The 16,367-nt window shown below is 37.3% G+C and overlaps 1 protein-coding gene across 1 annotated transcript in view; it reads right to left on the bottom strand.

Annotated features, from left to right (window-relative positions):
• CEP162 (centrosomal protein 162) overlaps positions 1-16,367 on the bottom strand; it is a 91,502-nt gene that overhangs the window by 63,360 nt on the left and 11,775 nt on the right. The window contains exons 5-9 of the mRNA XM_007951525.2: positions 13,826-13,944; positions 11,420-11,450; positions 10,844-10,960; positions 1,913-2,107; positions 1,110-1,191 (exon numbers count right to left, since the gene is read on the bottom strand). Of these exons, the coding sequence (XP_007949716.2) occupies positions 1,110-1,191; positions 1,913-2,107; positions 10,844-10,960; positions 11,420-11,450; positions 13,826-13,944 (544 nt within the window). The remainder of the gene's footprint in view (positions 1-1,109; positions 1,192-1,912; positions 2,108-10,843; positions 10,961-11,419; positions 11,451-13,825; positions 13,945-16,367) is intronic.

Raw genomic sequence — 16,367 nt, 5'->3', positions numbered from 1 at the left:
ATCTAATTCTCACAAGAGCACCACAACTGAAGTGGATTTGCCTCAGTTTCATCACCTGGGGATGGGGATAAGACGCGTGTTCTACTTGTTATAAGGATCACATAAAACACATGTAAGTGCTATACAAATGCAAAGTGTCCTTATGACAAGTTATTCTGATATGCTATTTCATGTTGGAGAATGACAACAATATCTCACTTGCTTCCAACAAACTGTACTGGAGCTGGAGAATTTTCACACAGCCTGTTTTTTTGTGACCAAAAAAGTCATCCTGTGAGATGACAGCTGGTTTGTGACAAAGTGCAAAATAAACTGATCTATGAAGAAATAAATCTACAACTCATATACAGAATAAAAATCATGCTCTCTTGCATAATCTGAATCAACTGTCTCTGAGCTATTTAGAGCTAGAGAGATTGTATTTTGTGGTGAAAAACTTTAAGACTACTTTGGGAGCTCTGGTAGCATAGTGGCTAAGACACTTGCCTGCTAACCAGATGGCTGGCGGTTCAAACCCACCAGCCACTCCTCGGAAGGAAGGTTGGGCAATCCTACTTCCGTAGTGATAACTGCCTCGGAAACCCAAGGAGGGGTCGCTATGAGTCGGGGCCGACTCGACGGCACATAACAACAACAACAACAACAATGGCAGTTAAGTCTTTTATAGCACATATTTATTTTCCTTTTAGCAAAAGAAGAATTTTGATAAATTGAGGAAGGACTAATATAAAAAGAAGAAAGCAATTCCTCACAGGTAGATTCATACAAGCGAATACCAGCTGACAACCAGTTGACTTTGACTCATGACAACCCCATGTGTATCAGAGTAGAACTTCCCCACAAGGTGTCCAATGGCTGACTTTTCAGGAGTTTGTCACCAAGACTTTCTTCTGAGGCACGGACTGGAACTTCCAACCTTTTGGTTATAGCTGAGCATGTTAACCACTGGCATCACCAAGAGTTCTAGTGTTACCCATTCAGCATTACCGTTAATCATTCATTGGAAATGTTTAAGTAGAACAAATTATTCTAAGTTTCCAATTACAAAACAAGAACAAATAAAAACTTAACCAACTGAACAAACTGCAGAATACATTCTAAACTCATACCTGACAGGTTGTAAATCAAAACCACTGACCCCAAAGGAATCTATTCTGATAGGTTTCATCAGCTCTTCTACTGTGGGCAGTTCTAAGAGGGGAAAAAAGTTAAAGTAGCAACCAAAAATATGTAAGGTACTTAAAATAATTAGCTTTAGGTATCTCTAGTTAGCATAGCTAACAAAACTACATATGCAATAAACTTAGTTGTACCAGGTAAACTTCTTTTCATATTTTATTTGACAAATGTATATCAAATATATGTTTATACACATAATATATATGCAGACATACATATGTAGATATGTATGTATATACATATATATCCTTTTGATAAATATGTATTTAGTTGATCCCAAAATATTGCTCTCTATTTAGAAAACAACCGTAATACCTTATTTTTTCGCAAATAACACAGCCACACTTACAATGCATAGCATAGCATGCTTATGCAAACAGCATGGGGGAGGTGGCATAGTTGGCAAAAAATATGCTGTATGTCTTATCTGTATAAAAATATGGTATATAGACACATGAAACAGAGTAAAAAATGTGAAAACACTTAAGTAATTTCTTAATCTGTTCAAAGCCTACCGAAAGAGGTGCTAAAATCTGATTCCATGTCTGACTCTAACTTCGTAGTTAAATCAATGATTTCTACATTTCATTTTGAACTAACCCTTTAAATAAGTTCAGAAATTGAGAAACAATCACCACAATAAACTGTATTTAAATTACACTACACTGAAAACTGTTCAGAGGATCTCAGATAGTGGACAAACAATATATAAATTTAATAATAAGCTTTTTACCTGATTCAGTTGTAGAGATGTTTTTAGAGGACTCATCATCATTGCTGGGAGGATGATCTTTCACTGAGCTCTTGGTATTTTCTACTGCATTACTCTCAAATCTTTGTTCATCCGTATCTCCCAAAGAATGGGCTATGTGACGGTAAGCCTGATGTAGGGCTTCCATGTCACTATTACTTTGTCCATAAGAAATACCTGTGAAAATCAGTATAATCTCCATCTATAATTACATTACAAGTACATGAGAAATATAAAACGCTAACATCACTCCTTGATCTGTTAGGAATGGTAAAAAAGGCTATAGGAAAATGTTGTGTGTGCATTCTAACTTATAGTGACTGCTAAGGGGGCAGGGAGGTGGCATCTTTTGACCTCCTCTAACTTCACAAGAGGAAAACAAAATCACCATCAGCAGCCCAAGGCCTGTTCCTATAGGGCCAGACATGCCACCACCTTCCAGTCCTCTTACCATCATCCTTGACACAAACTATCCCTCCCACAGCATTCACCACTTCTCTGCAGGATTTGATAATTTGCTGCAGTGGCTACACAGAACTTTCAGATTATGGGGTTTATTAGGGAAGTAACAGGCTACAATTCAAGTTCAGGAATGTGCTCAGTTTACAGTTCTTCAATCAGGAGAATCCCCCCTCTGTTGTGTCATTAGACATGCCTCTTGGCTTGGCCTCTGCCTCTGTGGGCCAGGTAAACCTGCTGCTCTGTCTTGTGCCCCTTGGTTCCACAGCTGCCGTCTCTCAGCCGGGAGTCTCTCTCAGCTGGGCATCTCTCTCAGCCGGCAGTGAGATTCCCCCTCTGCCTCTAGAAGGGCTCATTTTAAGCCTGGTAGAGTGGCAAAACTAACCAATCCCAACATCAGATTTCTACACACCTGAGGGAGAGTGAACTCCAGAAGATTACTTTGTGCTGCTCCAACAGAAATACTCCAGGCAGATGACTTTAACAATCAGGAGTTTAAAAGCAGCTACTCAGTTGCTCATGGCAAATTCCACTACAGCGTTAACTGCTAGTCTCATTATAGGGAATAACTACCACCAGCAGCCCAGCCAAGTTGAGACATATTTGCATGAAACTACCCAGTAACCCTGGTGAGTTACAAAGCCTATGGCTAGAAAAGCCATACCGTGTAATTCACTATACCACAGTGACAATAAAAGACACAGCAGACTTGCCCCATAGGGTTTCTTAGGCTGTAATCTTTATGGAAGCAGATTGCCAGGTCTTTTCTTCCGTGGAGCTGCTGGTAGATTAGAACTTTGACATTTTAGTTAGCAGCTAAGCACTTAACCATTATGCCACCAGGGCACATTGTAGGGTTATAGTGACATTATAAAGGTAGAGTTATGCACAAGCTCAAGTAATACCTAAGAAGCTTTGGTGGCACAGTGCCTAAGGCATTTGACTGCTAACCAGAAGGATGGCATTTCACACCCACCAGCCACTCCACAGAAGGAAGACAGTGCAAGCTACTTTCATAAGATATACCACCTTGGAAATGCAATGGGTTCACCATGAGTGTGAAGCTACTCGATGGCAGTGTTTTTTTTTCCTAAGGCATCTGACTGCTAGCCTGAAGGTTGGTGGTTCAAACCCACCAGCCACTCCTCGGAAGGAAGATAGGGAAATCTACTTCTGTAGAGATATCGCCTCGGAAATCCAAGGAGGGGTTGCTATGAGTTGGATCCAACTTGACAGCAGTGTGATTTTGAGACTATCATTAACCAACTTCTCTGCTTTTGATAAAACTATTTTTAAATTTTCCTAAACTGATACATTCCTTTCAAGGATTTTGCTGCTCCCTGAACATTTATTCTCTCTTTCTCTCTGCTTCCCATGCTACCAAGCATATTATAGTATGCCTTTCTTCAACTGAAATTCACTCCTCTGACTTTGCAATCTAATACATGTTCCAACATGCTAATGCTGCTTTAATAAAAGCAATTTTCTTTTTTTTTTTATTTTTTATTTTTTTTTTTATTTGGGTGAAGATTTACAGAGTAAATTCACTTTTCATACAGCAGTTCACATATACTTTGTCTCATGTCATTGACCAAAATTTACAATGCAACAGCTCCCCTCCCACTTCCTCCCCATAGTTACCTCTTCCCAGTGTCCATCCCTCCATACTCTTCTGTGCCCTGAGCTGTCTCCCTGTGCATAAGCAGCCCTTCCTTCTCCCATGATTGTTCTCTCCAGGGTGTGTCTACTTGAGGTAAATGTTTAACTCACTTGCCTGTTCTTTGTTTGGCTGGAAACCACAGGTGTGGGTTCAATCCCAGACCTGAAGGGCAGCTAGGGGCCATAGTCTCAGTGGTTTCACCAGGCTCTATTGGACCAGCAAACCTGGTCCCCACCTTCTAAAAGCAATTTTCTAATGGTTAAATCCAACAGTTTCTTTAGTTCTCATCTTACTTCAACCCTCTGAGACACCTGACACTGTGGACCACCCTTTCCTAGGAATGGTTTCTTCGGCATCTCTTCTTTATCCTTGTTCTTCCTATCTCTTTTATGGTAAATGGTTCATTTCAGCACTCCATCTTTAGTTATCCTTTGGTCACCTCTCACTTCATGTTTTCTGGCCTGGCTGATTTCATCAATAACCTTGTTGTTGTTGTTATGTGCCGTCGAGTCGGACCCAACTCATAGCGACCCCTCCTTGGGTTTCCGAGGCAGTATCACTACGGAAGTAGATTGCCCCATCTTCCTATATGCTGGTGACTCCCAAATCTGTATCTTTTGTCCTTACCTCTTTTCTATCAAACTCTCTAACACATTCAGATTATCCTTTAAGTAAATCACATCTAATATATCCCCAACTGAATCCATTATATTCTACAATAAAACATATCCTAATACCAGTATTTCCTATCTCTGCTAATGGCATCACTGTTCACCCAGCCACCCAACAGAAACTTTGACATCATTATTCACTTTTCTTTTTCTATTATTAGCCCTCTGACCTCACCAACAGAATTTCTGGAAAAAAGAATTTGAAGAATCTAATGACAATGACAATAATTATCTAAAATATCTAAGAGTATTTTCTTAATTTGTAACTTTCATTAATAATGAAATTTTCAAAATTGGGGAAGAATTATACAAGAGGAATGGAAAAAATAAGAGACATAAGATAACTAGTCTTCTCTTGGTACTCATGATTAATTAATTAATGCTTAAAAATAAAATGGTATGTACAGTATAGGCACATCTTCCTCAAGCTTTAGAAACTGTATGTTGTATAGCCAAAGACAACTCTGAGGGGCTGTTTTCATCTGTAAACATAAGAGCTGGCTTAGAGACACACATGATTATGTAAAAATGCCTTGCAATGTGATGTCTTTTTAGCTAACGCTTCAGGTAACTACTGATATTTGGAGCATTTCCCAATAGATAAGAGATTTGCGTAATTCAAAAACAAAAAAGCAGGAGATACTGTTAGAGCAAAACTGCCAGCAATTAAGTGGTGGAGTCTTCCATAAGAGTGTGAAGAAAAAGGTCTTTCCTGTTGAGAAAAACCTAATGTTCCCTTTAAACCATCAGCCAGAACTAGAGTAGCATGACTGGAGGTGAAAATTAGTTTTCATGAAAAACAGAAAGGCACAAGGTTGTTTTTCTCCTCTACTGAAATATCAGGATGATTAAGTTTCCGCTGAGTATATTAAAAAACAAAACAAAACAAAAAAACCCAAAAGCAAATAGTATAGCAGGACTGAAGTCTCATACCTAATTTAACAGGTGAAAAGTGTCAGAAGGAAGAGGCTTCAGGGTTTAAGGACCAGCAGAGCAAACATGCAGAAAAATAAATGTACTAACAGTTAAAAATTAGAAAAGAAAGATGAAGAGGTTATTAGGGGCTGCTCAGTAAACAGCTGGAGTACTTTTCCTCTAATTTGAGTCATCAACCAAATGACAAAAAACACTTCGGGAGTCATTAAGTTAACTTGTTTCATGCCTTTCGCAAGAGCAAAACAAAGACTTACCTCTCTGCCTTTCAGATTGAAATGAGGGGTCCTAAGTAGTTATTTTATATATTACTACTCCTTAAAGGCCCTTTACATTTTTCAACTTCAGAAAACTGAAAAGGATCAAATCCTACTTTGCACAGCAAAGGGCCATGATTCATGGAGCAACACTGTCATTCTGTGACTACTCCAGTCATGCAGCCACAGCACAAAGTGATATTTTGAAACAGGTGAAACTAAGTGAAAGGCACGCCCGTGAGACAGGTGAAACTCTGGCCTAGAAAGTTAGGAAAGCCTCCATTTCTTCCCAAGCAGCCTCCAACTACTGAATTAAAGAACCACAATTTAATACAATAAAGCACAAACAATTTCATACATAATAATATTAACATAGATAATGTGTCTCCTAAACTCAGCCTGCTCAACACAGAAAGAAACCTAGTAAAAACAAAACAAAGTCAATTTATGATGGGGTTCTGTTCCAATGAATCCACAGAAAGTTGATTCTGATGTAAGTTGAATACCTCTTTTTTTTAGTTTTCATTATTGCCTTTTGATATCATTATCTTTATAAATCCATTTTTGTTTTTGTCTTTGGGGGTTGGAAACATTACATAAAAACTTAATATACTTTAATACATACATATACATAAAAAAATATACAAATCATATAAATTTACTCCAACAGTGAAAAACAGTTGGCTGATACTGGCAACATTTTCAACAATAAAGGAGAGTCAGATGTCAGGTGTGGTAATAACTCCACTTGTGGAAGGTTCTGGATCATCTGGATTACCCCTAGGAATGGGGACAGTGTTTCTAGTCAGAAAATTAGTGAGAACTGTCTGTATGGTCTCCCCTCCCCCCACCCCAAATATTTTGCAGTAACATCTCATTGCTTCTTGAATCTGCCTATCAACTTTAGCAAAGCTATCAGTGTTTTGAGGCGCTCTGGTGGCATAAGCTTAAGGCATCTGACTGCTAACCAGAAGGTTGGCAGTTCAAACCCACCAAACACTTTGCGCAAGGAAGACTAGGCAATCTACTTGTGTAAAGATTTATCACCTTGGAAACCCACAGGGGTCGCTATGAGTCAGAATCTACTTGATGTCAGTGAGTTTGGTTTGCTTTTATCAGCGTTTGGGTCAACGTTTTCAAACAGCATCCTCTTCCTTATTATTATTTTCTTCTGCAGCATTTCCTTCCTCTTCAAAACCCATTCACTTTTTTTTTTTCCAAAATCCATTAAATCTTGATCTGTAAATCCCTCTTTGTGATCTGTAAGCTCTTCTACATCAGTGATTATCAAGTTCTAAGTTCAGCATTCTTGCCATATGGATGATTTTTCCAGTATCTCTTCCATCATATTATACAAGCATTTTATCAAACTATAGGTATACATAATTATACACACACACACACACACACATATCAATTATATATTATATATAAAATCTGATATATATTGATATATAAATTATATATATTTATCAAATTTCCATATTATTCAAGTATTTGATCAAATGCTTGAAGCATGTTCATGTAACTCAACAACTTTTTCCATATCTTTTCCACGCATTTTCCTTCCTTCTAGAAATTGTGTAATTTGCCATACCTCCATCTGTTGCAATGACTGCCTGTGCAAATGCAGGCCCTAGGCGTATCCTTGAAGGTGATGGCTGTACCTTCTTCCACAGGCTGGATCACAGCAGTTGTACAGGGAGGTAGAAACACCACTTTCATATCTTGATTTAAATCATCTATGTGAGGAGGATGTTCTGGGGTATTATCAAACAGCAGCAAAATTTTTAAAGGAATGCTCTTTAAGGCAGTAGATACATACTTCGACAAAACAATTTCAAATTGTCTTTGAATAACATAATCATCATCCAGGCCTTGGAGTTACTCCTGTTAGACCAGCAGCTCATTTTTGTCAATGTTTTTGAATGCTCACAGGTTGTCAGAACAGTAAACAAGAAAAAGTTTTAATTTAAATCCAGCAGCATTTCCCTGAGCAGCACTGTGATTCTCTCTTTAAATGCCTTGAAACCACGCATAGACTTTGCCTCTTTGTGAATATAGGTCTGTTCTGATATCTTTTTCCAAAACAAGCCTGTTTCATCCACGGTAAAAATATGTTCTGGTAGATATTCTTCATTTTGTATTATTTTGTCTCGCTTATCATTGACTTTTTCAGGAGCTTCAACATTGGCGCTTCCTGCTTCTCCAACTGTATGCATATTTTATAAGCCAGATATGCATCTTACACTAGTCCTTGCTAGAAAAGATGGTTCTAAGTATGGTTCCTTGAAATGACTATATTATAAGTCTGGGGCTACCAGTACTTTTCAGTTCTTAAATCGGTTCAGATGTTCATCTGAGAGCTTTCAAAAGCACTTTTGAAATACTGTAAGTTCAATATCCCACAGCCTATAAGTGAGTATATTGCATGCCTTCAGGCTCTTTTTATACTTTGTAATAGTAAGAGAGGGTTGATATAAATAATAATGATAATAACAACCACGGGAGTAACTACTGATTGTTGAATCTTAATTATGAACTAGGCACTATACATTATTTCAACTGACCATTACAAAGCCTTTAAAGAAAAGGAAGCAGACTTAGGCATAATTGGCAAGGTTGGGGTTATGAATCCAAGTTTATATGACAATAAGGTCACACTCCACTACCTTCCAGTAATCAATTAATCAAAGTATTTCAGAATCAAGAACATTAAAGAAGTAAGATCAAAAAACTATAGCTTTAGATAATAACTATTTGGATCATCTTAACAGAATTTTTATTTTCAGCAATATGTTTCTTGTTTCTTAGTTTTCCTTATAACCTACAGCAATGGTTTCTACACAGTTTTGCAAAATCATAATTTCTCAGAGATAATCATGGGTTCCAGAGATGTTGGACCAAAATTTCATTTTAAATTATACTTTAAGATTTAAAAACTGTAACAGAAACTAATCTGCACACTCAGATCTACCACTTACATAATTTAGTATTTTGAAGATCATCAGGATGATAACTTTCCCTTCTGTTTTACTGGTTTTCATGTGTATCTTAGAATAGTTTCTCCAGTCATTTTGCACATTTATGAACTTCCTATAATGTTTCCTTTGAAGACTAAGGTGTACCTAACCGAATCCATGGTATTTTTAATCACTCATATGCATATGAAAGCTGGACAATGAATAAGGAAGTCCAAAGAAGAGCTGATGTCTTTGAATTGTGGTGCTGGCAAAGAATATTGAAAATAGCATGGACTGACAAAAGAATGAAAAAATCTGTCCTGGAAGAAGTGCAGCCAGAATGCTTCTTAGAAGCAAGAATGGTCAGATTCATCTCACTTACTTTGGTCAACCTGTTAGATGGTACCAGCCCTTGGAGAAGGCTATCATACTTGGTAGAGTAGAGGGTCACTGAAAAGGGGAAGACCCTCAATGAGATAGATTGACACAGTGCCTCCTGTGATGGGCTCAAGGATAACAAGGATTGTGAGGATGGCACAGGACTGGGTAGTGTTTCATTCTGTTGCACACAAGGTCACTATGAGTCAAAGCCGACTCAACGGCACTTAACAACAACAACAACAACATAATTTTTCCTATGATTCAGAAAGTTGTAGTTCTACATTGGTCTTGTAAAAGAATTCAAGTCTGTTTATTGAAAATTGTGTAAATGAGTGGACTATTATATGTATATGTAATATGATTACCTAAACAGTAAGGCTGACAAACACGTGCTCAGCACATGCTTTCATCATAGCAGAATACTCTATACTCTACTGGATAATCAAAAGCAAACGAGTAACATGTCCTGGTGAGAAAACTCAATCTTATAGTTTTAATTTTGGGCTTTTTTCTTTACAATTAAAATGGAAATAGATGAAGCAAGTCAAAATAGTGGTGACTCCTGGAAGGGCAGTGACTAAGAGAAGAAATACAAGTAGGTTCCTATGATATGAATCATGTTTTGTTTCTTGAGCTGGTTGCTAGTTACATGGGTGTGTTCTGTATTTGAAAATTCATTGAGTTACACTATTACTATATATGAACTTTTCTGCAGGTATATTGTACTTCAATTTAAAAAAAATGCAAGCAGATATTTTAGTTGGTCAGTGATTTAACTTTGAAGCTAACCTTTCCTATTGCTCTTTTTTTCTAAGCATCTGTATTAATTTAGTTGCCTAATATCCTGAAAGTGTAAGCATACTGATTATAAAGTTCCTCTGTGAAACTATTCATGTGGCAAATCAAGAATTTTTTAATACTAGACGATAAAAACAAAATATACAAATACATATATGTCTGGTGGTGATGTAACAAATATCTATAACTGCTGATTTGAACAATTTCTAAAAAGCATTATTATCCTAATTTTATAAGTAAATATTATAAATGTAAAGATGTATTTACATTGATAAAATATCACTTTAAACTATCAATAGATTTCCATATAATATTTTTATTAGTGATAAAGGTTTCACTGTTTTAAAAAAGATTCGGAAGACTTTGTCTTAACAACCTTTATAACTTTAGGGAAGTCTAGTGGGTACTAGGTATTCAGAACCTGGGGATGTGACCCAGCTTTTTCCTACAGAAAGGGAACTGTGGGAAAGCACAGAAGGCGGACGTCTCATTTCTCTGACACATGGTAAATTTCACAGAGTACTTTGGAGAGGCAAGAAAGTTGGTACTGCCCTATAGTGCTACACTTTCCAGCAACAGTATACACTCATTTATTAATAAATGTTTATTTTACAACACACTTTATTTGGCCCCCTAGAAGTGTCACCATTAGCAGGATCAGATTACTTACATCATTAAAACCATAGTAGAAAAATGTAAGATTTAAAATTCTTAAAATCTCTAAAACACAAAGTCAATTAGTCATAAAATTTTACGCATTTAGAGAATAGCCAGTTTTCAAAGCATTTTACCTGTTCCTGTCATTTCATGATCTGTCATTTCTGGTAAGGCCTTTGGTTTACTTGCTGTTTTATCCTGTTCATCAAGGTTGCCCTCTATAATGGAGTCTAATGAATCAAGTAACACAACTGGAAGAATATAAAAGAAAAATAAAGGAAAGGAATGTGCAGAAATTTATGGGTTCTTTTATTCTAATAAAATTATTATAATCATATGCACCCATATATACATATAACAAGATACATGTTTATATATAATAGTATATGATCACATATCAAGCATGATTTTCTGCTTTCTACATACAAGAGAACAGGTTAACATAAGCATACACATTTGTGTTTCTATACAGATCTAATGTATATTTATACATAGAAGACAAGGGGCTTAAGAAAAATAACAAAAAATAAACATTCACAAATAAAACAGGATAGACTCAAGACAGGTATAGAGAACATACTGAGAAAACCTGTACATTTTAATTCCTTAGGGATGTTTAAAAACAGATAGTGATTTACTCAGAATTATTTAGATGCAATTATAAACAATTTGTTTTGTCATCTAAATTTATGAATAGGCATAATATTTACCATTAGCCAGCATGCCAGTTTTCTCTTCTTCCTAAATTAAAAAAGGAAAATGATGATATGATTTTAAACCAAAGTTAAGTAACTCTACAATGCAAATAGACATAAGACCTGAAAAATAATTATGAAAAGATCAGGAAATAGGTTTTCTGGGTTTCTTTCACCACTCTCATTCACCAAATTAATTCTCCAAGCCTAGACACTATAGCTCTGAGAGACCTTCTAAAAGAGTCTTCAGAATCTTGGCTATTACCAATAATTAATTTAGACCATAATAAGCCTTGGTTAAAGTATCTATGTACCATTTATTCACCTATGTCAGTCAGAATTTCTCATATTTTTTTAACCACAAAAAAACATAGTTACGCTAATTACAGTATCACCAATCACTGTTCCCTTACTGCTCAAAATTAATGATCAAATATAACTTGTACCCACTGTTTCATTGACATTTTGAGAAACAAAATTTTCAAAAAAGAACAAGAACCTATCAAATATTGTATTCTTGGTCAAATTATACCGCCGGCAAATAGTAGGACAGTTGGTATTCTTTATCAATATTATAGGTTGTCTCAGAATACATTTTCTAATTAGCTCTGGTAGCATAGTGGCTAAGGCACTTGACTGCTAACCAGAAGGCTGGCGGTTCAAACCCACCAGCCACTCCTCGGAAGGAAGGTTGGGCAATCCTACTTCCGTAGTGATACTGCCTCGGAAACCTAAGGAGGGGTCGCTATGAGTCGGGGCTGACTCGAAGGCACATAACAACAACAACAATATCCTCTACAGGGAGCTTTGGTGGCAGAGTGCTTAAGGCATTTGACTGCTAATCAGAAGGCTAGTGGTTCAAATCCACCAGCCACTCCTTGGAAGGAAGGTTAGGCAATCTACTTCTGTAGTGATACTGCCTTGAAAACCCAATGTGGGGTTGCTGAGTCAGATCAGACTCGATGGCAGTGAGTTTTAGTATCCTCTACAAGGAGCCCTGGTGGTACAATGGTTAAGCACTCCACTGCTCAACAAAAGGTCAGTGGTTCAAATATACCAGGAGCTCCATGAGAGAAAAGACCTGGTGATCTGCTCTCATAAAGATTACAGCCTAGAGAAGCCGATGGGGCAGTTCTACTCTGTCGTATAGGGTCTATACGAGTGACAGCACACAACAGTAACAACAAATATTCTCTACCAGGACAGGAAGTTTGTAGGATCTTCCTACAGTAACATGGTTTTAATTCCTTCCTATTTTGATTCTTACTCAGAAGTTCACTTGGCTTCCACATTCACTTTGACACTTATCTATGAAGGATATACTTTTCCAATATACTACACTATTGTATTTTCTACTGACTTATTTATGTTTAATAAAACATTGTAACAGCCATATTCCAACCATAAATCCCATTAAATTTCTAAGAATACTCATCAGATCACATTAATCTTCAGGTGTTATTTTCAAGACCATCTTTTTTTATCCCCCCTGACTAAGTACCATAAGGGCAAAACACTTGGTGAATTTTAAAATAAGGGAATTTATTTGTACCTGGAAAGTTTTTCTCCTATTGAGAGAGCTTATGGCTTCATATCAGTTCAGAACACCGAGTCCCAACATGCAGTCCCAAAAGAGACTATGTCCAGATCAAGACCAATATAACAAATTCATAATTGTTTACTAGCTATTATTACACTGCTTTAAGGATAAGTTCTATGTGGTATTCAATATGTAGCAGTAGTTCTTAATAAGTCTTGGTAACAACCGAAAAGGAGCTCTGGTAGCATAGTGCCTAAGGCATTTGACTGCTAACCAGAAGGCTGGCGGTTCAACCAGCCACTCCTTGGAAGGAAGGTTGGGCAATCTACTTCCGTAGAGATACCACCTTGGAAACCCAAGGAGGGGTCGCTCTAAGCAGGGGCCAACTCGATGGCACATAACAACAACAACAACATAACTGAAAACTTAAGAGAATTGGATTACAGCACCAGTGCATGTGAACAGAGTATATTCAATTAATTATCTTCACCAAGTGTACTGCAGACAATAATGTTACCACAAGTATAAATACTGAGGAGAACATACTTATTGTTCTCCATAAAGACAAGTCCTACAAAAGAAAAGCATAACTCAATATACTTGTTTAAAAATTAGATTTGAGATATTAATTTTCAATTCCTGAAGCTTAGCATTAAAAAATTATTTGTCAAAACACCCTTTATAAAATTATCAACATTGACTAAGTTTTCATGAAGCTTTTATATGAATTGACATTCTGAGTTAAGAAAATGTTTGAGTTTTAAGAGATGAATAACTTTATGATATTGTGCAAGCCTATGAAGTACTCCATATTTCAAGCTCTGCATATTTTGAAAGTTAGCCAAGTTGATGAAACTATAAAATATTTAATTGATGTATACCTGTTTGGTTACATTTATTTTTTCTGACTTGGGATTTTCTTTGGAGTGTGTCTCTTCACCTTTAGTAATCAAAGGTGTATTAGTATCTTCCTCATCTTCAAAATCATCACTGTAATTTTCTGAAGAAAATAAGTTTAAAAAATATGAGGATCACATTGTCAAAAAAGTAAAATTCCATGAAAAGATTGTTGATTTCGAATGAAGAAAATTTACACTGAGATATCATCATAATGATAGCTTTAGAGAACATAATTTTTTTTTGAGAAATTTTATGAGAATTCAGTTCACTAGATTATCAGAGGCTTTTTTGATTTTGTGTCCTTTTAAATAGTTCTAAGAGTTTCACATTTAAAATCTTCCCACTTCCCACTCCCAACAAATGAGACAGGAGTGTATCTTTCTTAGTAGATCAGATTATAATTTAGGTAAATCACTCTATCTGTAAGGCATTTTCAAGATTATATGATTTGGAGAGGAGACAAAATGGTGTCCTGGTGACACACACTGCCCAGTCCCTCTACAACAAAGACCTGGGAACCAAGTAAAAAGATACAGATGATAAGCCTAAAACTGTAAGCATCAAATGAAATAAAAAAGAATTAGATTAAACACTGACTGGAAAAAGAAACAGAGAAAAAACAACAATTGAGCAAGAGAGATGGAGTGGAGACTCAACACAGCATGGCCATCTTGAGAAACAAAAGGCAACATACACAAGGGCAGAGAAGCCAACTTTACGTAATCTCCAATGAGACAGACTAACAGTGTAAACATATCCACAGTGAAGAAGGTGAGCAGAAGATGAGCTAGAGCTAAGAAAGGAAAGTGCAGAGAAGCACAATAAGAGAACTCCAGTAACACAGGAGACCAGAGAACAGGGAGGGAGCAAGTAAATAGGAATAAAACCAGTCATCAGTAGTGGTCTCCAGTCATTTGTGTTGAGGGTCCACACAGAAAGGAAGGCCTGTGGGGTGGCAGTTGGAGAGGCTGGGGTCAAGGAAGTCCCTCCTCCTTGAGTTGGAGCAGGGACCATATAACCAGCTGCACTTACCCAGAAGTACACTGGGCCCATGCCATTAACGGCAATTGGAAAAGTGTATACTCCCGTCTTCCCCCCAACATCTTACCAGTGACCAGTGGTGAGGTCATCCTCTGCTTCCACCAAGCCAGTGGCCAATGATGCCTCCCTGCCAACCATCTACCATCTGATTGCTTGGACTGCCTTCCCCCACCCTGTGTGGGGCCCTGCCATATCACACCTCCAGCAGACCAAGTTGCATGCCAGTGGACCATGTACTGCACAGCCAACACATGCATGGTTGACAGGGCATGCTCTTTTAGACAGCATGTCAAGCACCCACAGCCTCTGTGGTTGGGGTCATGTGCTCACATGGATCATGCACAGTGTGCATGCTGCCTCTACAGTCAGTTGTGTGGATGTCTATGTGCTTCCTGCTGCAAGTTTTCTGGAGACCAAGGGCATGCGCTCATGCGGATCGCATGGTAGGCATCTATTATTGTGGTCGGCAGTGTGTGTTTCCATGGATAGGGGACTGCATGTCTGCTGCCTTAGAGGTATGGGTGAACACTGCCGCACCACTCTTTTTTTCTATTTTTACTTATTCCTATTTCTTATTCCTTTTCACTTATTTATGTTCCCTCTTCTTCCTTTACTTTTATTTTTTTCCTCATTCTTTTTGTTTTTCACTTGGGAGGTAAATAATGTATTCCCACTAGTCAGCCACATCTGCTACACTTGCCACTTACTATTGCACCCAACAGGTGAGTGCCACCACCCACCCTCCCCTGCACCGTTGGATCAATGACAGATGGTGGAGAAAATCTCCTCACGCTGTCCACAGATGTTCTATACAACCAGTAAACAGAGACCTGTGTCCACACTCACTCAATACTCCACCCACTTGGAGACAGGTGAAGAGCACCCTAGTGCTGCCACATTAGCAACTAAAATAGCATACCCACCACACACACCCAGACATATCAAAACAAAAAAATCAAGGCAAAACAAATCAACACACAATCAACAGTATAGTAACCCCAAAATGTCTCAGAGACAACAGTCAACTTCAAATCAAAAACAAAGTAACAGGACAATATGACTGAAGCAGCAAATGACCAAAATAAAGAAGAAACTTCCCTGAGCAGCAAAAGGTAATAGAACTACCTAATATGCAATTCAGAAGACTTATACATAGGACCCTCTACGAGATCAACAAAACCACAAACAAAATCTAGGAAAGCACAACAATATACTAAACGAATTCAGGAAAACAATACAAGAGCAAAATGACAAAATAAATAGACAATTAGAAACCATAAAAAAACAGCAATGAGGAATCCAGAAGTTGGACATTAAAATTCTGGAGATAGGAAACACACTAAGAATAAATGAGTCAAATTCAATCAATAGAAGACCACATCAGTGAATTGGTGGACAAATCTTTTGACACCAATATGTATGAAGAAAATTCAGGGGGGAAACAAAAAATAAAGAAAGCCTAAGAATTATGTAGGATACTAT

The sequence above is a fragment of the Orycteropus afer genome, unplaced genomic scaffold (genome assembly GCF_000298275.1).
Source record: "Orycteropus afer afer isolate SDZICR_OR568_19922 unplaced genomic scaffold, OryAfe1.0 scaffold00011, whole genome shotgun sequence".
Lineage (NCBI taxonomy): Eukaryota > Metazoa > Chordata > Mammalia > Tubulidentata > Orycteropodidae > Orycteropus > Orycteropus afer.
This window is presented reverse-complemented; position numbering and strand designations above follow the sequence as displayed.